The 24,755-nt window shown below is 65.5% G+C and overlaps 3 protein-coding genes across 4 annotated transcripts; all 3 read right to left on the reverse strand.

The window, feature by feature from the left end:
- Window positions 1-2,897: 2,897 nt before the first annotated feature.
- On the reverse strand, window positions 2,898-5,471 carry SLC50A1 (solute carrier family 50 member 1). Of its 2 annotated transcripts, XM_066567931.1 has the most exons (6): window positions 5,355-5,471; window positions 4,327-4,404; window positions 4,101-4,224; window positions 3,867-4,025; window positions 3,682-3,801; window positions 2,898-3,110 (listed from the first exon to the last, which is right to left on the reverse strand). In XM_066567931.1, exons 1-6 carry the CDS (start codon window positions 5,417-5,419, stop codon window positions 3,009-3,011), a joined length of 648 nt encoding a protein of 215 aa, XP_066424028.1. In that variant the 5' UTR covers window positions 5,420-5,471; the 3' UTR covers window positions 2,898-3,008. The 2 variants fall into 2 exon arrangements, with proteins under 2 accessions (XP_066424028.1, XP_066424027.1); XM_066567930.1 differs by having other exon boundaries at window positions 3,002-3,801.
- A 1,200-nt stretch (window positions 5,472-6,671) lies between these two features.
- On the reverse strand, window positions 6,672-9,809 carry EFNA1 (ephrin A1). Its single transcript, XM_066567936.1, has 5 exons — window positions 9,698-9,809; window positions 8,180-8,475; window positions 8,017-8,082; window positions 7,710-7,760; window positions 6,672-7,411 (listed from the first exon to the last, which is right to left on the reverse strand). Exons 1-5 carry the CDS (start codon window positions 9,796-9,798, stop codon window positions 7,293-7,295), a joined length of 633 nt encoding a protein of 210 aa, XP_066424033.1. The 5' UTR covers window positions 9,799-9,809; the 3' UTR covers window positions 6,672-7,292.
- A 4,409-nt stretch (window positions 9,810-14,218) lies between these two features.
- Window positions 14,219-24,515, reverse strand: EFNA3 (ephrin A3). The gene is made up of 5 exons (XM_066567941.1): window positions 24,348-24,515; window positions 17,199-17,488; window positions 15,291-15,356; window positions 15,076-15,153; window positions 14,219-14,933 (listed from the first exon to the last, which is right to left on the reverse strand). Exons 1-5 carry the CDS (start codon window positions 24,458-24,460, stop codon window positions 14,812-14,814), a joined length of 669 nt encoding a protein of 222 aa, XP_066424038.1. The 5' UTR covers window positions 24,461-24,515; the 3' UTR covers window positions 14,219-14,811.
- Window positions 24,516-24,755: the final 240 nt, after the last annotated feature.

The raw sequence follows: 24,755 nt of genomic DNA on the forward strand, positions 1-24,755 counted from the left end.
CACCCCGGCAGGTGGGAGCTGGAGGAGCCCCATCCCATCCTGCTGGCTGAGTTCCCAGCAAGGAGGAGAGGGACTGCTAGGGTGGGGCAGGCAACACGGCCTTTAAATTGTGGTGTGCTGTCCCCCACCCCACCCAGCAGCTCCAGGGCAGCTCCCCCAACTCCTCTGCCCATCCACAGCACCACACTGGGCTTCACTGGGAAGAGGGAGGGGTGGGGGGCTCTGTCTGGGGACCCCCATTCCTGCTCTCTGACCCTGTGCGCAGGAACCTGCTGCCCTGGCAGCCACCAGCTCCTCCAGCCAAAGGACTTTGGGATTTTAATTAGCAGCTGTGAATGCTCTGCAGAAAGGAGCAGTTGGGAGCAGGAGGGAGGACTCGGGTTAATTAGCAGGAGCAGCTAATTAGCTGTTTCCTGAGCAGCAAAGGCTGGTGGGAGCAGAGTGGGAAGCTCTGAGCCCTCGCTGGCACATGGGTGGTTGGCTGGGGGGGTGACATTGCCCTGGATTTGGCCACGTGGGGCCTTGGTGGGGTCAGGACCACAGCAGGGCTACTGACAGCCTGGTGTGGGCTACTGAGGGTCACCAGGGGCTGCTCACAGCCAGCCACGGGCTCCTGATGATCATTCAAAAGGGCTACATCTATCCAGTGGCTACTTGTGCTCATGCAGGGGCTACTCATGACTCTGCAGGCTACTCATGGCAATCCAGCTCCATCCTGGGGCTACCTGTGGCCTTCCAGCCAGCCAGGGGGCTCCTTGTGGCCATCAGGGGCTGCTGCCAGGCTACTCAGGACCACCAGGGGCTCCTTGTGGCCATCCTGGGGTTACTTACAGCCAGCCAGGGGCTGCTGCCAGGCTACTCAGGACCACCTGGGACCACCTGGGACTCCTTTTGGCCATCCAGGGACTACATGTGGCCATCAGGGGCTACTGACAGCCAGCCAGTGGGCTCCTTGTGGGCATCAGAGCTACTGACAGCCAGCCAGGGGATCCTTTTGGCCATCAGGGGCCACTGACAGGCTGCTCAGGACTGCCTGGGGCTCCTTGTGGCCATCCAGGGGCTGCTGCCAGGCTGCTCAGGACCATCTGGGGCTCCTTGTGGCCATCCAAGGGCTGCACATGGCCATCAGAAGCTACTGACAGCCAGCCAGGGGGCTCCTTGTGGTCATCCAGGGGCTTCTCACAGCCATCTGTGAGCTACCCATGACCCTGTGCAGGCTACTCATGGGAATCCAGAGCCTCTACTCATGGCCTTCAAGGACCTACTTATGGTCATGCAGGGGCTACTCATGGCGATCCAGAGCCTCTACTCATGGCCACGAGGAGCTCCTCCCAGCCCTTGTGGCAGCAGCTCCTCCCTGCATGGAGGCATCCGGGAGCTGGCACGAGGGGCCACGTCACAGCCGCTCCCGGCACGGGGCAGCCGGAGCGACCGGTTGGCAGCCAAGGTGTGGCAGTGGAGAAAGCTGCCCTTTCCCCAGGCTGTGGGGCCAGCCCGGCAGCCCTTTCCCCAGGCTGTGGGGCCGGCCTGGGAGCTCTTTCCCGAAACTGGGGGCTCTTCCCTGCTGAGCCAAGTCCCCAGAGCAGGCACGGGGAGCCCAAGCTCCACAGGGCAAGACAGAGCACGCCGGGAGCTTGTCCTCCTTCCCTCGGCACCACGCTCAGCTCTGTCCCTTTATATGGATTTTTGCAGGCTGTGTGCGAGGTGTGCACAAGCAGCAGAGGCACAGCACAGCTCCTGCCAGCGTCCTTCATCCCAGTGGTGTCACCTGGCTGGAGTGTGGGATGAGGCTCCTCTGTCCTGGGAGGGTCCTGCATGGGGTGGGGGTCTCTTTCTGCAAGGCTCTGGTGTCTGCTGTGTGATTTGGCCCCTCCACCGAAGCACCAGCCCGACATCTTCATTCCAAATCTCTGTTAATTGGTTAATTGACAGAGCATTGATGTTTGATCCAGGCCAGCTCGATCCACAGGGGTTTAACAAGGATTCCCATCGATTCCTGTTTCTCTCTGTGACCAGAGCTGCTGCCACAATTTCCTGGTTCCTGCCATGGTGGCTGCTCCTCAGTTCCAGAGATTTTTACCCCCACACTGTGATGGGTGGCTCCCTCAGGGGGCTCAGAGCAGCGCTGGCTTCCCTGTGGTCCCCTCGTGGGGGGAGCATGGGATGAGCTCCTCGGTCCTGAGGGGGTCCTGCATGGGGTGGGGGTCTCTTTCTGCAAGGCTCTGGTGTCTGCTCTGTGATTTGGCTCCTCCATCGAGGCACCAGCCCAATATCTTCATTCCACATTGCTGTTAATTGATTAATTGACAGAGCAGCGATGCTTGATCCAGGCCTGCTCAATCCAAGGGGGTTTAGCAAGGATTCCCATCGATTCCCACGTCCTGCCATGGTGGCTGCTCATCAGTTCCACACTTTTACCCCCACACTGTGATGGGTGTCTCCCTCAGGGGGCTCAGAGCAGCGCTGGCTTCCCTGGGGTCCCCTTGTGTCCCCAACACCACGGCTGATGCCTACCGAGGGTTTGCTAGAGCCCAGGGTGTGTCAGAATGAGCCTCCCCCAAAAAGTAGCCCCTGTATGGCCATAAGCAGCCCCCTGGTTGGCCACAAAGAGCTCCCAAAGCAGCTGCAGGGCCAAGAGCTGCACCATCCTCTGAGCAGCACCATCCTCTGCAGCACGTACAAGAAGCAGGCGCTGGGAAGTCTCTGATTTATTAAAAGGCACTTGAATCCATACAAAAGTGACACCTGGACCCTTGGAAGCCACTCAAAAGCCCTGCCCCTCGAAATCCTGCTGCCAGGCAGGGCCATAGGCATGGAAATCTATCCTCCCACCCTGGGGTTTGAGGGGCTTGTGGTACCCCAAAGGATTCGCTGAGAGCTCCGGGGCCTTCGCTGAAGGATGCAGGGCTGGAGGCAGGAGGTCCTTCCTGGTGTCCCACTGGGAGTGGCCAAGGGGACAGCGGTGGGGCCAGCCCAGGGCAGAGTTGGGGTGCTCCTGAGGGCACCTCTCAGGCAGGCAGGGGGCTGTAGGGCTTGTCCTGCTCTGGTCTGTACCGCTGGAAGAGCCAGAACCGCACAAGGCTGGTGACGATCCCTGGCACGTTGGGGACCTGTGGGAGGACATGGGGGGACAGTGGATGTACCCCTCCCCCCTGTGCTGCTGGGGGAGGTTTATTGGCCCCATCCCAGCTAATTAATTAAAATCAATAGTCATCATGCTTGGCTGGGTGACACAGGCAGGGCTGAACGGGGCCAGTGCTGAGCCATGAGAGGGGAATGGGGTGGGGTGAGGATGAGGATGGGGAAGGATAGGATAGGCTGGGATGGGATGGGATGTGATGTGATCCATGGGATGGGATCCATGGGATGGGATGGCAGTAGGGTGAGGATGGGGATGGGGAAGGATAGGATAGGCTGGGATGGGATAGAATGGAATGGGATGGCAGTGGGGTGGGGATGGGGATGGGATGGGACAGGGGTGGAATGGGGTGAGATGGGGCAGGAGAGGGACAGAACAGAATGGGATGGGATTGAGAAGGGTGGAATGTATATGAAGCAGGCCAGGGTGGGGTGGGATGGGGATGGGACTGTGTGGGATGCGATGGAGGAGGATGGGTTGGGACATGGTGAGATGGGATAGGATGGGATGGCACCCCTCAGCATTCCACCACCCCAACCCACTGTGATGTAGGGATCATGGAGCTGCAGGCCATAGAGTGTCCAGCTGCTGGAGGCCACGAGGGTGGTGACGGTCAGGGGAAAGGACAGGAACCGCGTGGACTTGCTCCGGATAACCTTGGCCTGCAGGAGCAAATGTCAGGCAGGGCCTGGGCTGGCAAGCCCCAGCTCTGCCAAGCCCCACACACCAGGTCAGCCAGTGGTGAGAGGTACATGCTGATGGTGAAGACGCTGCAGAAGAGCCCCAGGTGTGTCAGGCGTGTCCCTGTGTCAACCAGGATGGTGAAGTAGCCACAGCCAGTGACCACCACAGCCAGGAGCAGCAGGACCTGAAGCAGCACGGGGCGCTGGGAGGGACAGCAGGGGGGGATGTCAGGGTGAGGATCCCCCATCCTCCCCATCGCCCCAGGCCCCTGCCCCACCTTGGCAGGGCTGTAGTAGAGATACACCAGGATGTAGAGGGTCTGCAGAGCTGCCCCGATGGCGTTGACAGTGATCACTGTCCCGTCCCCCTTCAGGCAGCCATAGCCCAACCAGCTCAGGTTGCTGCAGGGATATGGCACAGGCACTTGGCTGCAGCCTGGGGGATCCCCCCAGCCCCTCAAATCTGTATGACCTCCCCCTCCCCAGGACCCGACCCCGCTGTACTTGGCATCGGTGGTGAGGAAGGGCAGGAACTGGATGTTCTCCACACTTTTGGTCGCCAACATCTGGCGCAGGTCAGACCTGGGGAGGGTGGAGGGCAGCGTCCTCCTGGGTGCCTGGCAGTGCTGAGATGGGGGAGGCTCCAATCTCTGCAGCCAGCAGGCACTGCGCCCCCCACTCACCTCCCCCCGCACCCCAAAAGTCAGCACCACCCCCAATCCCTCTGCACCAGCCATCCATTGCCCACTGCACCCCTAAACTGGGCCTGGTGCCCTCCCCACTGCACCCCTTGGCCCTCCCTGCACCCCCAAACTGGGCCTGGTGCCCTCCCCATTGCACCCCTATGACCCCCCCTGCACCCCCAAACTGGGCCCGATGCCCTCCCCATTGCACCCCTATGGCCCCCATTGCACCCCCAAACTGGGCCTGGTGCCCTCCCCACTGCACCCCTTGGCCCTCCCTGCACCCCCAAACTGGGCCTGGTGCCCTCTCCACTGCAACCCTATGACCCCCACTGCACCCCCAAACTGGGCCCGATGCCCTCCCCATTGCACCCCTATGGCCCCCATTGCACCCCCAAACTGGGCCTGGTGCCCTCCCCACTGCACCCCTTGGCCCTCCCTGCACCCCCAAACTGGGCCTGGTGCCCTCTCCACTGCACCCCTATGACCCCCACTGCACCCCCAAACTGGGCCCGATGCCCTCCCCATTGCACCCCCTAACTGGCCCTGATGCCCTTCCCATTGCACCCCTATGGCCCCCACTGCAGCCCCCAAAATTCCTCTGGTGCCCTCCCCATTGCACCCCAACTCTCCCACCAGGCCCCACACTGCACCCCAAAGCCAGCCCTGGGGTCCTCATCGCACTCTCATCCCCCATGGCCCCACTGCACCCCCAAGGCCCCCCCTGCAGCCCAAAACCAGCCCTGGGGTCCCCCCCTGCACCCCGGGCCCTCAGTGAGCCCCGAACCGGCCCCGGTGCGTTCCCCACCGCTCCCGCCCCGCCCGGGGCCGCCGCCGCCGATCGCTCACAGGCCGGTGGCGAACATGGCGAGGGTGGCGGCCAGGCAGAGGCCGGCGAGCACCGACAGGACCATGCCGGAGCCCGGGGAGCGCGGCGGAGCCGGTGCTGCCCGCGGCCGAGCGGAGCGGGGCGGAGCAGGACGCACTACCGGGGAGGAGCGGCGGGGATCCGGCTGCGAGCGGGGGGAGCAGCGCCGGCTGCACCGGCGTGACCGCCCCGCGGGCACCGGGGCCGGCACCGGGGCCGGTATGGGGGGAGGAGCCCCGAGGTGTCGTGTATTCAGGTTTGGGGGTCCCTGGGCATCGCCAGGGGGAACGCCACGGTGCAGATTGCACAGCCCGGGGGTCTCAGAGCCCTGTGAGCCCAGCTCCCCACCCCCGCCTCCTGCAGGAGTTGTCACATATCCCTGTGACAACGATTCCCCAGGATCCACATTGCCCTGTGACCCCACTGTCCCACGGTGCTCCCACACATCCTGGGGGTCACACATCCCTGTGACAATTCCCCAGGATCCTGCATCCCTGGGATCCACAGTTCCTTGTGACCCCAGAGTGCCCCCACACATCCTGGGGGTCACACATCCCTGTGACAATTCCCCAGGATCCTGCATCCCTGGGATCCACAGTTCCTTGTGACCCCAGAGTGCCCCCACACATCCTGGGGGTCACACATCCCTGTGACAATTCCCCAGGATCCTGCGTCCCTGGGATCCACAGTTCCTTGTGACCCCACTGTCCCAGGGTGCCCGCACACATCCTGGGGTCACTCATCCCTGAGATCCCTCTCCATGACCCTCCATTTTTAGAATCCCCCACATTCGGGTGTCCTGCATCCCTGTGCCCCAAAATCTCACCTCTCCAGGGCCCTCCCTCTCTGCAGTTCCCAATTCCAGGGACCCCACATCCCTGCGATGCCAGCTCCCTGCACCCACACCGTCTCCCTCTCAGGGCTCCCACATCCCTGGGGTCACCCCGTGGGGGTCCCTGGGGTGCAGCCAGGCTGTGTCCCCTGCCCAGCCCCCTCCTCACCAGCAGTGGGATTTATCCCATCCCCCGGGGTCTGCCACATTCCAATGGGGTTTGTCCCGGGACAACCCCTGCCCCCCACCTGGAATCTCGCTGCAGTGCAGGGGGAGGGGTCCCTACCCTCAGGGGAGGCCTTTGTGTCACCAGATAAAGCCGGGGACAGTGCCAGCCACTGTGGCACTTTGCCACTTAACAGCCCCGTGCAAACACCAGCCAATTAATTAATTAACCAGCCCAACCCCCCACAGGGGCCAGGAGAGCCTTGGCCCAGGAGGGTGGGGGAGGTCTCAGGAGCTCGGCGTGGTTTTGGTTATTTATTCCCGACAATGGTATAAAAAGTCCCGTGTTAGAAAGCTGTACAAAGGGAGTTCTGGGGGGCCCCTCCGGCACCCAGCGGAGGGGAGGGATGGGGAAGGGCCGGGGGATGAAGGAAGGGGTAGGGGTGCAGCACGGGGAGGAGTGAGGTGTTTCTCATAACCCCTCTCCCCTGGCTGCAGGGCATCTCCAGCCTGTCCGTGCTCCCTGGCCACTGACACTGGGGTCACCTGGCCACCCCCACGTCCCCCGCCTGCAGGACACATTCCAGTTCCAGCCCACCACGGGGAAAGCCCCGAGGGTGTTGGGCGAGCTCAGCTGCGGGGCAGGGGTGCCAGCCCCCTGCCCCTCTCCAGTCTGGGGCACCTCAGCCCCTCCAGCTCCAGGCTCCCGCTCGGCCCCTGGCTGCCAGGAGCATCCTGGAAGGGCCAGGGAAGCCTGAAGGCTCCAGCTGCTCCGATGGCTTTGGGGCCTCCAGCCCCATAATACTGACAAATCCTTTCCTTGCCCAGATGTGCACAGGGCAGGGCACCCGGGGCAGATGTGCGGGGACCACGGGGGTCCCCAATGGCCACAGCCTCGGTGGGTCCGGGCACGAGGGGCAGCTCAGAGCCCCTGTGGCACCAGGAGGGGCAGGAGGAGGCTGATAAAGGTGAAGGGGCGGCTGCTGCTGCGCATGGCCGAGTTCTGCCCCACGCTCCTCAGCACGTGTGCAGCTGCATCGTCTGTGGGGGGAAAACAGAGGAGCCATCAGTAACCAGCAACCCCAAAAGAGAAGCCGTTCCCCAAAAGACAAGCTGTACCCCAAACCAGCAGCACATCACCCCTGCAGAGGGTTGGCACCAGCCTTGCTACCTCAGCCAGCTCCAGAGCCCCCAGGAGGGGCAGATGAGCCTCAGTGCCCCTGGCAAAGCCCTGGGTGGCTGTGTTCAGGCCAGTGCCCCCCAGCAGGCTCAGCCTGGTGCCCCCAAGAACACCCTGCCAGCCCAGAAGGGAACCCCAAGCCCTCAGCCCCCAACTCACCTGCCTGGATCCTCCCCTTCTGTGTCGAGGCCGGGGCAGGCGGTGCTGGAGCTGCAGAGCAAACAGGGGCTCAGGGAGGGAAGGGCAGCACTCCAACCTCCCCAAAACGCCAAAATCCCATTTCTCTGTGGGCTGTCCCCCCCTCCCCGCCCCCACCAACACCTTCCCGGCCAAGCTGCGCGTGCCCACACCCCGGGCTGGCCAGGGGCCACGGCCAGGCCGTGACTCAGCGCAGCCAAGGCCACGCTGGGAAGGAGGGGACGCGGCTGGGGGGGGCCCTGAGGGGGTGGTGATGTGTGATACTCACTGCCTTTGCCTGTCACCGTCACCTTCAGCTTCAGGCAGGCTTCGCCGTGGTGGTGGATGGGTTTGGCTGCGAAGGGAGAGGCGGGTTAGGAAGGGATGGGGGGAGCCCGATGAGGAATCCCTGCAGCACCTCGGAGCCCCCCCCGCAGCTCCCCAGCACTCACAGATGTAGTAGTAGCTCTGTCCCTCCCTGAACTCCTTGCCCAGCGTGAAGGGAGTGAAGCGCTGGAACTTCTCTGAGAACTTCTCGGGGCCGTGCAGGGCGCTGGGCTTGTCACACTCCCAGCGGATCTGCTCCTTGGAGCGGGGCTTGCAGGCCTGGTACTCCTCCAGCTCCACCAGGTACAGCGTGTAGCGCTCCATGGCCCGGGGGTCCACGCTGCCCTCCTCGTAGTGAGGGCAGATAATGTCCAGGTAATCATTGAGACGAACCTCCACCGTGTAGTCACTCCACAGAAACCTGCGGCAGGAGGGTCGGCAGGGGGGTCAGGGCTGGCTTAGGGGTTTTGCTTGCACCCCCAAATGCCCCACACCCGGGGGGGGCAGCACCCTGGCCACGGCAGCGCTGCCTGGGGGCACCTTTGGGTGCACCCTTGCCTGTGCTGAGCCTTGCAGCACCCGGAATAGCTTCCAAAGGGCAGCGCCCCCTTCCCTCTCCCTCCGGCTCGGCCCCTCGGCTGTGAGAGGTGAGCGCACCCCAGTTCCCAGCGCTCCCCAAGGGCCGGGGAGCAGGGAGGGGACCCGCTGGGACGCGCAGCCGGCCCGCACCCTGCCCGGCCCAGCGCTGCCGGAGCAGGAGGCGTCGCGGCTCTCGCCGTGGGGCAGCCAGCCCGGCTCCAGCTGCGCCCCACACCCCAGCCGGGGGGGGCACGCCGGGGTCCCCACCTCGCCGGCTGCGGTGGCCTCGAGAAGGCACAACCACCCACGGGGGCACGCCAAAAACCTGCTGGGGGGACGCAGAGGACACAGCCCTACAATCTGGGGGAGTCCTACACCCATGGGGGACACGGCCTGGGCAGGGGGGAGAAGCCCCATAACCTGGGGAGGGAGTGACTCAGGCCAGAGAAGGAGGGGAAGCCCCACATCTCCCCACGGGTGCCTGAATGTGGGGCACCCTCATAGCCTGGAGGTCTGGAGAGTGAGGGGGGCTCCCCAAAAGACGAGGGGGGACACTCCTAGAGCCTGAGAGCGCTCATGCCCTGGGGGGAGCACCTCTAAAACCAGGGGGAGTCACGGCTGCAGCCGGGGGCGGGGGGGGGACGGGGACCCTTAGAACCTGTAGGGCTGTAGCTTGAGATGGGGTCACCCCGCAGCCCTGGCGGCCGGTGAGCGGGGGGGCCCCGATCCAGGTCTACCCCCCCGCACATCCTGCCCCGTGTTTGTCAACACGGTCCCCGGGGCCGGCGCCGGGGCTGGCGCCGCGCCCCCCCCGCGGGAAGGAAGCGGCCCCTTCGCACGGCCCTGGGAACGGAAAGGCCCCTCCGGGCGCACCTGGACCGGCCCCGCCGCCCCCGGCACGGCCCCGCCGCGAGCCCCGCACCGGCCCCGCCGCCTCGTCCCGCACAAAGGCCGCCGGGGAGCGGAGCGGCGCCGCCCGCGCCCTCGGGGCGGCCGGTACCGGGCTCGGTGCGCATTTGTGTGTGTGTAGGGGGGGGTCCCGGTGGCAGGCGGGGGTCACTCACCGGGGGTTGGAGCTGTTCCAGAACACCGTGTGCCGCTCGGCCGCCGCTGCCCAGCACAGCCCCAGCCCCAGCAGGGCCAGGGGCACCCCCGGCTGCCCCATCGCTCTGCGGGTGCTGCGCTCCACGGGCGGCCCCGCGCCCGCCCCCGCCTTATGTACGGCCCCGCCGCCGCCCCGCCCCCGCCGCCGCCGCCCCGCGCTCGCACAACAACACACGGGACGAGGCGGCGGGGACGACACACACACGACACACCCCCCAGCGGTATCGATCTGGGGGACAGAAACCATGGAGCTATCCCCACACCGAGAGCAGCGCCGGCCGGGGGACACGCACTCCCGGACACCGGGACCGGCAGCAGGCAGGGGGACGCAAACCCTCCCTACCGAGACCGGCGCTGACCGGGACACAAACACACCCCCCCAGCACCGGGACCGGGTCGGGGGACACAAATCCCCGCCCCCCCCACCGGGAACGGCACCGGGAAGGGGACACGGTCCCCTGACAGTGACCGGCACCTTCCCCACACACAGCACCGCGCTCCAGGTCCGCCCCAGCTCCACACACACCCCATCCCCCGACACGGGACCGACCCCGGGCAGGGCCACCCCCCAAAAAGTGACACACACCGGGCAGGGACTCCACACACACACAGAGGGGCTGTGGGTGCAGGATGGGGCTGTGGGTGCAGCATGGGAGGCTGTGGGTGCAGGGTGGGTCTGTGGGTGCAGGATGGGGCTGTGGGTGCAGCATGGGAGGCTGTGGGTGCAGGGTGGGTCTGTGGGTGCAGGATGGGGCTGTGGGTGCAGAATGGGGCTGTGGGTGCAGAATGGGAGGCTGTGGGTGCAGGATGGGGCTGTGGGTGCAGGATGGGAGGCTGTGGGTGCACACCAGGGGCTGTGCATGCACACTGGGGGGCTGTGGGTGCAGGAGGGAGAGTTGTAGGTCCAGGATAGGGGGCTGTGGGTGCAGGATATATACGGCTGCATGTGCAGGATGGGGCTGTGGGTGCAGGATACGGAGATGTGGGTGCAGGATGGGAGGCTGTGGATGCAGACAGGGGGGCTGTAGGTACAGGACAGGGGTCTGTAGGTGCAGGATGGGGGTCTGTAGGTGCAGCACGGGGGTCTGTGGGTGCAGCACAGGGGTCTGTATGTGCAGAGTTCAGTCTGTAGGTGCAGCACAGGGGTCTGTGGGTGCAGAGTTCAGTCTATAGGTGCAGCACAGAGGTCTGTAGGTGCAGGATGGGGGTCTGTAGGTGCAGAACAGGGCTCTATAGGTGCAGGACAGAGGTCTGTAGGTGCAGGATGGGGGTCTGTAGGTGCAGCACAGGGGTCTGTAGGTGCAGCACAGGGGTCTGTAGGTACAGGACAGAGGTCTGCAGGCACAGAGCTGGGGTGGGCACCGCGGGCACGCTGCCACTGGCTGGCAGGAGCGCGGTGCCGCGCTGTCGGCTCCCGTTTGCTCCGACACGGATCCATCCGTGTCCCGGCCGGCGCGCGACGCTCCGCCGCGTGTTGTGAAGCGATAACTCAGCCGCATTTGCAAAACAACTTTCCTCTTGTTTATTCCATAATGATCCATTGATTGTGGGTAATGTTGCGTGCCCTGTGCCGCAGCGGGCGCGCTGCGCTCCCCTGGCACGCGCAGGGGGCTCCGGCAGGCGCCGGCACGGCCAACCTGAGAGCGGCTGTGGCTCCAAATCCTACGGGCCCAGGCCGTGGGGCTGGGTGCCCCACATCCCCCCACACCCCAGCCTCTCTCTCCCCACCCCCTCGCTCCCAGAGAGGCTGCTTTGCTTTGCTCTCATCCGCCCTGCTTGTGGCCAGGCCTGACATCATCCATAATGACAGTGCCAGGCCTCTGTTCCTGGGATGCCGGCGCTGCCGTGGCTTGCACAGGGGAGCACTCCTGGGAACACGGCTGGGAGCCCACGTGCAGGCCATGGGGATGGGTGCAGCACCAATCCCGTGGTCCTGGCATCACCCTGGTACTGCCCCCTCCACGTCAGGGACAGACTGTGCCTGGGGAAACCAAGGCAGGGAGCACTGATGGGGGAGGGCTGGGCAGCCCCTGGTGGTTGAGCCTTGTGCTGGGCCTGCCAGGGGTATAAGGAGCCTCCTGGACACCACGATGGATCCATCCTGTGGCACTGGGATGTGGCACCCAACCCCGCTGGCCAAGGGGCTCCCCTGTCTCATCTGCCATGGCCCCAGCCCTGGAGCAGGACAGGGAAGGGGCTGGGAGTGAGGCCACGTGGACACTCTGAGGCCCAGTGTCACCACCAGAGCACTGCTGGAGGAGCAGGAGTGGAAAGACAAGACCATGTCCCCTGCTGGGGACAGTCTGAGACAAAAACTGGGGCTAGAGGTGCCCCATTACCTCCTTTGGGACCCAACGGTGGGGCACAGGGTGGGCAGCACCCTGGGTAGGGTGGGTGCCCGCCTGCAGTGGCACTGGGGGTGCCAGTGGTGGTGTGCACATGGTGCACATGGTCACGGCCACGCACCTGGGAGCAGGTGACAATGGCCTGGGATTGGTGCCTAGGATGGAGGGACAAAGGTGAAGCTGTTTCAGGCTGTAAACATCGCTGCTGTTCCGTGTGGGGCAGGTAGGCTTGGCCAGAGGCCGCCGAACTCGTGACAGTGTTTGTGGTTTATTGGCTGGGGACACCCAGGAGTGCCCTGGCCCCTGGCTGGGCTGACGTCACCCTGCAAGGCTGGGGGAGGAAGAGGAGCCGTCCAGTTTGTGGCCGGGAGCGAAGGCCACGGTGACGCAGTGCCAGCTGCGTGCAGCCTGGCAGGTAGGCATGGCAGGTAGGCATGGCCTGGTGCCACCCTGGAGGGGGCAGAGCTGCAGCCCCAGGGCTGTCCAGCCGTGCCAGGACCTCATGTCTTTGGCCACAGAGCCCTGACTGGGCAGGGGAGCTGCCCTGAGGTGAGGCAGAGCCTCGTGTGCCACACCTGGCACACATTCCCCTGCCTGGATCTGCTGCCCAGGCTGTGAAACCCCAAAGTACTCAAGGGGCACCCAATCCTCAGCACTGGGGTCCCAACAATGGCCCTCAACTTGACTTGGGGCAGCTGGGCCTGGGATTTCCCTCTACCAGCACCCAGAAGACTCCTGGTGGGTCTGGGCTGTCCCCCTGTGCTCAGCCCTGGAGCGTGGGGCACACCTGAGCCAGGTGCCCACCGAGCCATGGGTGGTGCCATGCATGCCCAAGAAGCGGTGCCAGGGTTGAGGCAAGTGGCAGGAGGGATCCTGCAGGCAGAGCTCTCTGTGCCAGGGCCGTGACTCCGGCTCTCACATCCCCGCAGGGCACTGGCCACCCAAGCTGTGCCAGGCTCACTGTGCCACGTGCCACCAGCATGGCACCACACTGGCACAGGTGCTCTGGCCAGCCCTGGCAATCAGCCCCTGGCTGGATACGGCCCCTGGCAGTGGCAGCCATGCTCCCCCACCCACGCCGTGCCCACCCTGCCCTGGGCCAGCAGAGAGCTGCGGGTGGCACCTGGGGACCCCGGCAGGGGATCCATGGCAGGGAGCTCAGCCCCGTCCGGGCCAGGCCTGCCGGGGCGCGGGGGGGACGTGGCGAACCCGGCGCCTGCTGGGAGAGCTGCCAGGACCCGTCTGACGGGTTCGTCGGCTCTTCCCGCACCCGGACAAGCCCGGGCCGGCGGGACACCCAGCCACCGCCCAGCAGCGCCTGCTGGGTGGGGGAGAGAGGCTGCCCTGCTCTCTGGAGCTGGGAGGACCCCCTTCCCCAGGAATGAATCCACACGGGAGCGGGGCCCTCGCAGCCCCTCGTCCCTGCGGGGAGAGTTGCTGCACCCTCCCTGGGGGCACTGGGCCCCCCAGCCCCGCAGAGTGCAGGCTCAGGAGCCCACGAATGCCCCACTGTGTCTGTGGGGGCTGTGGGGGTCTGGGTACCCCAGCAACACCCCCCCTTAGATGCGATCCCAACCTCAGGCACAATCCAGCCCCCACATCCCCTTGGCTGGAGGTGCTGGGGGGGAGCTGAGGGCGTCCCCCAGCCCTCAGGAGCCGCCAGCGTGTGCCAGATCCCCCCGGAACAGGCAGGAGCCGGCATGCCCGGCACAGCCAGACGCGCCGCAGGGGCGATGCCGCAGTTCCCATGGCGTTGCCAGCACCCCGTGTCTGCTCGCTCCTCGCAGCTGCTGAGGATGGCAGGGAAGGATCTCCTGCTCCCAAACGCCACCCCAGCACCGCCAGGGCTGCGTGCCACGGGCCCCCCGCGCTGCCCTTACCTTCAGATGCTCCTGCTGTCCGCGCCACATTCCTGTGGGAAGCACCGCGTCCCTGCCGGCTCTGGGGGAGTCGATGGGGAGCAGGGCCAGCGGTGGGAAGTGCCCTGCATGCCCCGGCCAGCGGTACCGAGCCTGGTGTGCCTGGCAAGGCGGGTGGCACGGTGGAGGTCAGCCCTCTCCTGAACGCCTGTCCGAGCCGGAGCCCCCCTGGGACCCCTCCGAGGGCTGGAAGTGCTGCACGCCACCGTGACAGGGATCCCTTTTTTTATCCTTTTATTAATTTTTTTTATAGACTAAGAGCAGAATATGAAAATCACCAGCCAAAGCACTTGAAAAAAAGATCGAGAATGTTTTTTTTTTGTTTGTTTTGTTTTGTTTTTCCCCAAAAAGTGTCTGTGCGTTTGCATAGGTCGGGTCTTCACGGAAGACGAGGAAAATCCAACACGTTCGACTATGTACAAGCCAGCCCGGGGCCGGCGCCGCTGCCTATGGTACAGTATAGATATAATATCTCTGTAGTCGCTCTCTGTACAGTATGTATAGATCTATATGGGTATGTACAGACTGCCCGGCCCCGGGGGTCCCTGCTCTCATCGGGCTCGGCGCTGCCCCCCAGGCACGGAGCAGCCACGGGGAGGCTGCGGGCAGGACCCCGCACTGCCCGGGAGGAGCCGCATCCCTGCGGAGGTGCCGGTCCGGCCGGATCGGTGCGTGCCGCGATCCCTGCCTCTCTCCGGGCAGGGCTGCTGGTCTCGCCGTGCTTCCCCGCTGGCTCTTACGAGGGGCAGCGGATCGAGGGGGCCGCGCTCGGCAGAGCGGCGCTGGCCGGGCCCCCGAGGGCTCCGGGAGCTACGAGGCCAAGAGCGTCATGAGGAAGAGCGCGGCGGCCACGGCCAGGGGCAAATGTTCCCGCTTGGGGCTGGTGCCGCTGATGCTCTTCTCCAGCTTCGGCATCTCCGGGTTGAAGTTTTCTGTGGAGGGGAAGGAGAGGATGAGGAGGGCAGCAGGGAGGCCCTGAACCCCCACCCCGTGGCCGGGGCTGCCCCAGGGGCGGCGGCGGGGAGCGGGGGGGGCGACACGGCGCTGCGGGGCCGGGGGCTGTGCCTCACTCACCCAGGTCCTCGATCTTCACCTCGGGCCGCAGGGTGAACTGGGGCAGGGTGGGCGCCAGCTTCTCCCCGGAGTGCGACGCTGTGGAGGGAGAGAGGGGACGGGGGTCACGCTGCCTGCCCCGCACCGCAGCCCCCGCATGCGGCCACCGCCTAAGGACGGACGGGGCACCCTGGGGCCAGCCCCGCCGCCCCCGGGACGGGCACGGGGGTACTTACTGGAGGCGCAGCAGACAAACACCTTCATCTTCAGGCAGGCCCGGCGGTGGTTGTGTGTCGGCGTGGCTGCAAGGCAAGAGCGTGCTGAGAGGGGCTCCGTGGCAGGGATGCCAACCCCAGGCACCCCGGGGCTGGGTGGGTGTGGACAGAGAGGGGGCTGGTACTGCCCAGGGCTGTGCTCTGGGCTGGGGAAATGCAGCAGCACCCCAAATCCTGCAGCAGTGCCCCGCACCAGCACCCCAAATCCTGCAGCAATGCCCTGCACCAGCACCCCAAATCCTGCAGCAATGCCCTGCACCAGCACCCCAAATCCTGCACCAGCACCCCAAATCCTGCACCAATGCCCTGCCGCAGCACCCCAAATCCTGCACCAATGCCCTGCAGCAGCACCCCAAATCCTGCACCAATGCCCTGCAGCAGCACCCCAGGCCTGAGCCATCAGCTCCAGCATCCCAGCCCAGCACCAGCATCAGGCACCAGCACTGCAATCCTGCAGCAGCAGCGCCTGAACCCTGATCCTGCAGCAGCATCCTGCATCCTCCATCATCATCCCCCAGCACCGCATCATGCACTGGCACCCCCATCTTTCCCCACACCCCTATCTGTTCCCTGCATCATGTAAACAATCCCTCCCCCTGTCCCTTTGCTCCTTCAACCCCTCCCAGGGCTCCAGGTTCCCACTCTTAGAGGGGAAACAGCTGCCCAGTTTTGGGGGTGCAGGGGAATCAGCCAAGGGGGACGCAGAGAGACCCAGCTGGGGTGGGAGGACCTGAGGGGACCCAGCTGGGGTGGGACCTGCGGTGTGGGGGCTGTGTGGGGGTCCCACCTTGGTGCCCTATGTACATATATAGTAGCACTCACACATGTAGCAGCACTCACACACATAGCAGCACTCACATGTAGCAGCACTCACACATGTAGTAGTACTCAAATATGTAGTAGCACTCCTCACACGTGTAGCAGCACTCACACACATAGCAGCACACACACAAGTAGTAACTCACACATGTAGCAGCGCTCACACGTGTAGTAACTCACACATGTAGCAGCGCTCACACGTGTAGTAACACTCACACGCATGTAGCAGCGCTCACACACATGTAGCAGTACTCACACATGTAGTAACTCCAACATGTAGCAGTACTCACACATGTAGCAGTGCTCACACATGTAGCAGCACTCACACACATAGTAACTCACACCTGTAGTAACACTCACAGATGTAGTAGTACTCACACATGTAGCAGTGCTCACACATGTAGTAACTCACACCCATAGTAACACTCACAGATGTAGTAGTACTCACACATGTAGCAGCACTCGCACACGTAGTAGCTCACACCCATAGTAACACTCACAGAGGTAGTAGTACTCACACATGTAGTAACTCACACACATGTAGCAGCACTCACAGATGTAGCAGCACTCACACATGTAGCAGCACTCACACCCGTAGTAACACTCACAGATGTAGTAGTACTCACACATGTAGTAATTCACACACATGTAGCAGCACTCACACACGTAGCAGTGCTCACAGATGTAGTAGTACTCACACATGTAGTAACTCACACCTGTAGTAACTCACACCCGTAGTAACTCATCTGTAGCAGTACTCACACGTAGCAGCGCTCACACATGTAATAACTCACACCCGTAGTAACACTCACAGATGTAGCAGTACTCACACATGTAGTAACTCCCACATGTAGCAGTACACACACATGTAGCAGCACTCACACCTGTAGTAACTCACAGATGTAGTAGTACTCACACATGTAGCAGCACTCACACCCGTAGTAACTCACACCCGTAGTAACTCACAGATGTAGTAGTACTCACACATGTAGCAGCACTCACACCCGTAGTAACTCACACCCGTAGTAACTCACACCCGTAGTAACTCACAGATGTAGTAGTACTCCTGCCCCGCACGGAACTCGTAGCCCAGCGAGAAGGCGCTGTAGCGCTGGAACTTCTCCGAGAACTTGATGGGGCTGTGGGGCGCGTGGGGCCGGTTGCACTCCCAGCGCTTGAAGCCCTGGCTGGTGTTGCAGGTGCGGTAGCCCTCCGCGTTCACCATGTAGAGCACGTACTGCTCCAGCCGGTGCTCGGGCACCGAGGCGTTGTAGTGAGGGCAGTAGATGTCCAGGTAGTCGTTGACGTTCACCTGCACCGTGTAGCCCTCCCGCCGCAGGCTGCAAGGGAGAGAAGGATGGGAGGTCAGGCTTGGGGAGGCCCTGCACATCCCCAAACAGGGTTCTCCAAGGGGAGCCAGAGGCTGGGTGAGTTTGCAGCGAACTGTGGGAGCAGTGGTACCCCCTGTTCAAGCCCTGTGTGGAGCCCCTGACACAGTGGAACCCCTGCACAGCCTGAGCTTCACCAGTGGAGCAGAATCCCCGTCCTGGAGGGCACGGGTGGACCTGGGGGTGGGGACAGGCGCTGCTGGGGACAGGTGTCAAACCACATGTACAGGTGGGATGGGCAAGAGCACGGGCGTAGGAGACAGCCTCAAAGGGGAGATGATGCACACACAGAACCAGAAGAGCATCCGGGTCCCACAGGCATCAGGTTCTCCACGGGACAGCTCGTGGGTGTGCGGAAGACCCCGGAATTCCTTGGAATTCCCCGGCATTCCCTATTTCCAGCAGCCTGGAGCCGACCCACCGCTGCCGCCCACCCCGGGCCTGGCACGCGCCGCAGCTCGGAGCCAGGATTTCTCACCCTGCTCCGGCTAATCCCGTTAGTTCGTTAATGCCGTAAAGGGTGGCCCTGGGGGAGCCTCATTTACATTGATTAGGAGCAGCAATCCCCTCAGATCCACTCAGGAGAGGCTCCGCTGGCTCCTAATCCGCGCCCGACGGAAATCCCGGCCGCGGTAATCCTCGCCGCCGCGCTGACCCGCTGCTCCTGCCAATTAATTACCACCCGCCGCTGCCTCGGCACCGGACCCTGACCGGCCCCGCATCCCGCAGGACACGGACAGCAGCATCCCGGCACGCGTGGCCGTGGAGCTCCCCAGTGGAGCTCCAGCTCTGGGCGCATCGCTCCGCATCACGGCCCTTTCCCCAGCTCTCAGGGCAAACCCCACACCGTGCGCCCCCAAAGCATCACTCGGGGTTCCCTTGGCCGTGGGTGGGGGGTTCGCCGCCCCTCCCGGAGCCCAGCGGCTCCCCGGGTCTCTCCGGCAGGGCTGGGCAGGCAGCGGGCAGGGCTGCGCCTGCAGACGCCCCACCCTGCACCATCGCCCCCGGCGCTGTTTGAGGAGCCCCGGCGCTCCGCCAGCGCCCGCGGCACCGGAGCCGAGCTCGGAGACAGAACCGTAGCGGGACGCGGTGTCGGGAGGCAAAGCGGGGGGACAAGAAACGCCGCCTCCGGTACCGGGGGGCAACGCGGAGGGAAGCTGATGGCAGAACTCATCACTCGTGGGACAGGAGCGCAGCCCCACGCGGCCCCTCCCTCGCTGCGCAGCCGCTATTCCGCAGCCCATCCCGGCACCCGCCGGCAACCGCTCCGCCGGGAAGGTGCTGAGGCAGCCACCCTTGCTGAGCGGGCGCCGGGACCTTTCATCTTCCCCCTTTGATGTGGTGGGAAGGGGGGCGGGGGGAGAAAAAGACTTGTTATTAAAGAAATGGCCCCAAGGAGAAAATTGCAATTAACTCCACGCGGGACGCAGAGCTGGGACGCCGGCGTACCCCAAGAGCAGCTGCCCCACACCGGGGCGGGCACCCGCAGCTGGGGCTCCCCACAGCTGTGCCATGGGACAGAGGGACTAGGAGAAGTGCCACAAGTGACACTCTGTCACGGGGTGCTGGGGAGAGGTAACCCCTCCGTTCCCCTGGGGCACCCAATGCTGAGGCATAGTCCCCTGCGACCCCAGGCTGGGGCTCGTTAAGCCACAGCTCATTAAGAAGTGTGGCTGCTGATAAACAGCCTCACTAACGAGGCACCGAAGCCTCCCCTGGGCTGGGGGACCCCAGCTGGTGTGGCAAGGGGCCCACGGTAGTGACTCCCATGGGCATTGCCAGGAGCCCACAGGCAGTACCAAAAGCTGGGAGGGGATGGGGAATGGCCCCACATGGGGAGAGCCACAGGGCCACCACAGCCCGAGGCACATCCAGGTGACCCCAGCAGCAGCTATGGTCACAACACCGTGTCCCTGCCATGCTTGGCTCCTACACAGTCACTGCAGAGCAGCAGCAACTCTAGATACCCCCAAATCCCTCAGTGCAACGGCCCAAATGCTCCAAGATCTGCTGACAGCACCATCCACAGAGCCCGTGGGCCTTGCTTTGGGATGGAAGGGCAGGAAGAGACACTCTGAGAGAGGGACTCTGCCTCTTTTCTCACCAGCACCCATCCCAGAGCAGGCACGGGCTGCCTGGTCCCGTCCAGCTCCACAGCTATCAGGAAGCACCATCCCCCGGGCTGGGATGGATCCTCCACACGCCAGACCCTGGCAGCCACGGCATGGCCCGTGGGGCCGGTGGGCTCTGGCAGTGCCCGAAGGGTTAAGTGCGGGAGGAGAGCGGGCAGCATCACTTCTGCACGACTGCGTTTGTAGAGCAGGGCTTGGCGAGGCGGTGGTACCTTCCAGCAGCCTGTCATGCTGGGCAGATGGATGTCCCCTGGCAGCACCGGCCCCGGGCTCGGTGCCCACCGGCCCCGCACCGGAGGGACGCTGGTGGCACCCTGGTGGCACCTTGGCTACCTGGCACGCCACAGCCACCGGTGAGCCGGGCGGGCGCTCCACTCCGCTCCCATCTGCTGCCATAAATCCGGGCTGCGTGCCGCACGCTGGCTCCCACACTGCCGGAGGGCGCCTGGTGCACTGCAGCACGCCCTGGCAGCAGTGGCACGGCGGGACCGGACCCCCGTCGGGACCCTCACCCTGCAGACACTCATTCCCATGGTGCTGGAGAGGCCTGGAGGGCAGCAGGGCCAGAGCCGGGCTCAGCACCCCGCACTGGCGGTGCCAGCAGTGAGGAGCAGGGCAGTGTGGTGTGTCCTCGATGTGGTGCCCCCCAGCACTGGACAGCCCCCAGCACAGCCAGGCTCTTTGTTCGGCTCCAGTAGCTTCGTCCTTTTGGCGCATCCGGGGCCCATCCATCACCCGGGGAACAAAAAAGTGCCATTGATTTACGAGTCCCCTTCCCGTCACCCCGCACCACAGCGAGAGGCAAAGGCGCATCGACCGCTGTGGCCGGTCCGTCCCACCGGACGGAAGGACGGACAGACAGACAGACCACCCGTCCATCCTCCCGCACCCACGGCGGGGGAGCCGGGGGGCTCAGCGCAGCCCTCCCCACGCAGGCAGCGCTGCACAGTCACGGCGCCCAGACGGCCACGCACACGCGCGCTGGCTCGGCAGACAGCGCCTGCGACGCAGCCCACGCACACGGGTGGCACCGAGCCACAGCACAGCCCCCCCGGCCTCGCCTGGCGCAGCCGCAAGGCGCGGGCGCTACCGGCACACGGTGTCCCCGGGGCCACCTCCCTGCGTGGGGAATCGGGGCTCCAAGGGGGGGTGGAGGCGAGGGCTGATCCGCACGTGGAGGGAGCGGGCAGCACCCGGCGGGACAGGGAGAACCGTCCCCAAGCTCGCCGGGACTCCAGGAGCACCCTACAGGTGCCCCCCGCCGCTATTGACGGCCATACAATCCCTGTAATCCCGGCTAAAGCCGGCACCTTCCCGTGTTGCTAACAAGATCAATGAGGTTTCTAATTGGGTTTTAATTAAACCATCAATCTGCAACCGGTGACTCAATTACCAGCCCGGGCAGGAGCAGGTGGCCCCGGCCCTGTTGCACCCCGACACCGCGGCCGCTTCTCCCACGGGAACGCCGCCGGTGCTGCCGGGGCTCGGAGCCGCCCCGCGCCGTGACTCACGGGGCACGGCACGCTCTGCCCATGGGCACCGCTCCTGCTGCGTGCTTGGGCCTTCTGGGTGCCCAGCCTGGAGGGCAGAGTATGGGGTGGGGGCTGGCCGAGCCCCCCGCCCAGCCTAGGGGGGTGTTGTGGGCACTGTCCCTAAATTCAGCTCCACAGGTGGGCACGGAGCTGCCCCTGCTTGGGCACGGCTGCCCAGCACCTCCTGCTGGATGCCCCCAAACCCGCGGGTCCCTCCTGCTGTGGGTGACTCCTCCTGAGCCCTGTGGGAGCCCGTGGATGGGGTGGGGGGATCTGGCCAGGCACTGCCCTGGTGTTGGGGTTTGGCTACTGCAGAGGAGCCTGGGCCCCTCCAGACCTGCTCTGCAGGGACGTGGCTCCTCTCCTGTGTGAGACACTCCCCAGCTCTGCACTGAGGCTTTCCAGAGCTCACTCCAGCCCTCTCCAGGGCCCACTCCAACCCTCTCCAGAGCCCACTCCAGCCCTGCTGCCTGCAACACAGACTGGGCCAGATAAAAGCCACCTTGAAGAGGTGAGCGTGGTGGCAGAGCCAGTGCTGGGGGGAGCTGCACGAGCTGTGTGCCTGCACAAGGTGCCACAACCTCCCTGCACACAGGTGGGCCCTGACCCCCACACCACAGCCAGGCACCCACAGCCCCTGCTCTGCCCCCTCCATGGCACCCAGTGCCCTCAGCACAAGCATCCTCAGGTCCCAAATCAGTCAGTGGCACAGTGTGGTACACCCCAACCTGCTCTGGGGTGATCCTTGGGGTGCAGCAGTGTCAGGAGCACTGGCCATGTCTGTCCATGAATTGCTGTCCCCATCTTGGCATCTGGGACACGCAGCAGGGACAGAGCCTCCAGCATGCCAGGGCCCAGCTTGTCTGGGGACACTTCAGAGACCCCTGACCCTGCCCAATGGGTCACCCCAGGGCCACAGGCCCCACAAAAGCTGCTGCTGGGCGGACATGGCTGTCCTGCACCTTTGTCCCATGCCACCAGGCCTGTTCCTGGCAGGACTGGGGAGTGGAGGGCAGGGATGAGTCAAGGGTCATCCCACACCCCCAGGGCTTGCTGGCTGCCACCAGGGGAGGTGATGGGGCAGACGGATGGAATGCACAGCTGGACCAACAACCAGGCCGAGCAGGAGCAGGATTTGAGGATCCCACCCCCACACCTCCCCTGGGCTTTGCCAACACACCCCAAACCCATGGCATGAGGGGTGCTCTGCCTGCTTGGGGACCCATCCTGGCCTCCTGGCACCCTCAACCATTCCTTGTATGGCCAAAGGGGCTGAGCTGCCACCAACCCCCTGCTTCCCAAGGCACCGTTGGGCTGCTCCCTGGGCTGCCCCTCGTCCTGTCGTCCCATGAGGGCACCAACAGGGGTACCCAGGGTAGCATGGCAGGAGCCACAATAAATTTGTGGCCAAGGAGAGGCCACAGCCAGCAACCCCCTCCTCCCCAGAGAGCCCTGCAGGGCACGCTGGGCTTGTTTATGGCTCCACTTGCAGCAGGGTTGCTGGGATTTGCAGGCTGCGGCCCAGGGAGCCTAATTCCCCCCATAATTTATCTAATCCAGACACTTTGCCGTGCGGCTATAATTGCGTCCGAGCTGCCGCACTGCCTAACAATAAATATCAGCTCCGGAGTCCCTGGGACACGGCTCTGCCGCAGCCGCCCCCACCGCGCCGCCCATGCCCTGAGCCGGACGCCGGCGGCCGCGCCAGACACGCCTGCGCAGGGGGTGCGGGCATCTGGCTGCGACACCCCCGCCTTGGCACGGCCCGGGCACTGCCAGCCCCTCCGCCCTGTCCCCCGAGAGGTGCCAGGGCAGCGGCAGGTCACGGTGGAGATGGGTTAGGGGAGCCACGGAGAGACAAGGGTGAGGGTGGCACAGCCACCAGCGTCGTGGCGATGCCACGGGGTGGGGATGAGGTTGGGGTGCAGGGGGTCCGGGCAGAGCAGGGGGGTGCGGGGTATGCTGAGTGTGGAGGCACCTCGGCATTGTGCTGCGCCTCGGCACGTCGCACACACGCACGATTTATGGGGCCCGAGCTTCCGCCTGGCGACACAATCTCAATGGCAGGGGAGGGGGCTGCCGGGGCTGCTCCCACCCTGCACAAAGGGGTGTGGGATGGGGGGAGAGCCCAGCAGAGCCCCTGCACCGACGGGCGCCAGAGGATGCTCTGGCTGGATGCATGTCCCCGCCACACCCCTGGGCACTCGCACCAGCGAGGGACGGAGAGGTGGGCGATGGCAGCAGGCGCAGATCCCCGTGGAGGGGTCCACGGACGCACCACAGGCGCGCAGCCCCCATTTCCCGAGAGGGTCCAGCCCACACCGTCCCCATCCACATCGGCTCCCAGCTGTGGGCGCGCCGGCGAGGGCAGGGGCAGCCCCGGCTCAGGGTGTGAGGGAGGGGCTGGGCGGCCAAGGCCACCGACCCCCGACTGCTCCGCTCCCGGTGGCCGCTCCCACCCTCCGCTCTCGCCCCCCGCAGCCCCGGAGCCGTCCTGGGGGTGCCACTGCCGCCGGGCAAAGACGATGGGGGGCGGCAGGCACCTGTCGGGCCCCCCCGCCTCCGCCGCGCCGCCGGTGCCGCTCCCGCACCTAGACATGCGGGGGGCGCGACTGGCGGGGGGAGCGGGACCCCTGCCCGCCTCGGCGCACCGGGAGATGGATGCCTGGGGGGGCCAGACCCTCCCCGCTGCCCTCGGTGGGTCAGCGCTGGCGGAGGGGGGGGGGGGAGGGCTCCTCCCCCGGTGCCCACGACCCCGTCGCGCCCGCACCGGGAGCCGCCGAGCCCCGCCCGGCAGCGCGGCCACGGGGACACGAACCGGCCGGGCGGCTGCCCCCCTGCCGCCGCAGCGATCCCCGACTTCACGGGCAGGGCGAGAGGCACCGGGGGCACCGGCAGCCGGGGACCGGCGGCCCCGCCCGCACGAGGGCGCCGCGAGGAGACCGGCACCGGGGGTCCCGCAGTCCCGGCGTCGCCCGCCGCCCCCAGCGCATCCTTCAGCGCGATCCCCGCCGTGTCGCCGCCGCGTCCTTCCCGGCGGCGCCCCCCACCCCGCACGGCCCCGGGGACACCCCCCCACCCCCTCCACCACCCCCCACCCCCACCCCGCCTCCCGGTGCGGGTCCCGGCGCCCCCGCCCGCACTCACTGCGGGTTGGAGCTGTTCCAGTGCACGGCGTGCCGGTTGCCCAGGGCCCCCGGCGGCCCCCGGCCCGGTAGCAGCAGCAGCAGCGGGAGCAGGGGCAGGAGCCCAGCCGCCATCCTGCCGCCGCCCGAGCCCGCCGCGATCCCGGGGAATGGAGGGAGGGAGAACCGAGCCCGAGCCGCCCGCGCCCCGCGGCCCCGGCGCCCAGCTCCGCCCCGCGCGCGCCCGCCGCCGCCGCGCCCCCGCGCGCGCTCCCGCCGCCACCCCGGGCCCGCCCCGGCACCGGCTCGGCACCGGCACCAGGCTCGGGGCTGCGGGTCCCCGCGGGTGCAGACACCGGGGCCGGGTCCCGGGAGGAGAAGGTGGCGCCGGGGTCGCGCCAGGACCCCCATGAGCGGGGGGTGTTACCTG

Source organism: Molothrus aeneus, chromosome 31, assembly GCF_037042795.1.
Source record: "Molothrus aeneus isolate 106 chromosome 31, BPBGC_Maene_1.0, whole genome shotgun sequence".
Lineage (NCBI taxonomy): Eukaryota > Metazoa > Chordata > Aves > Passeriformes > Icteridae > Molothrus > Molothrus aeneus.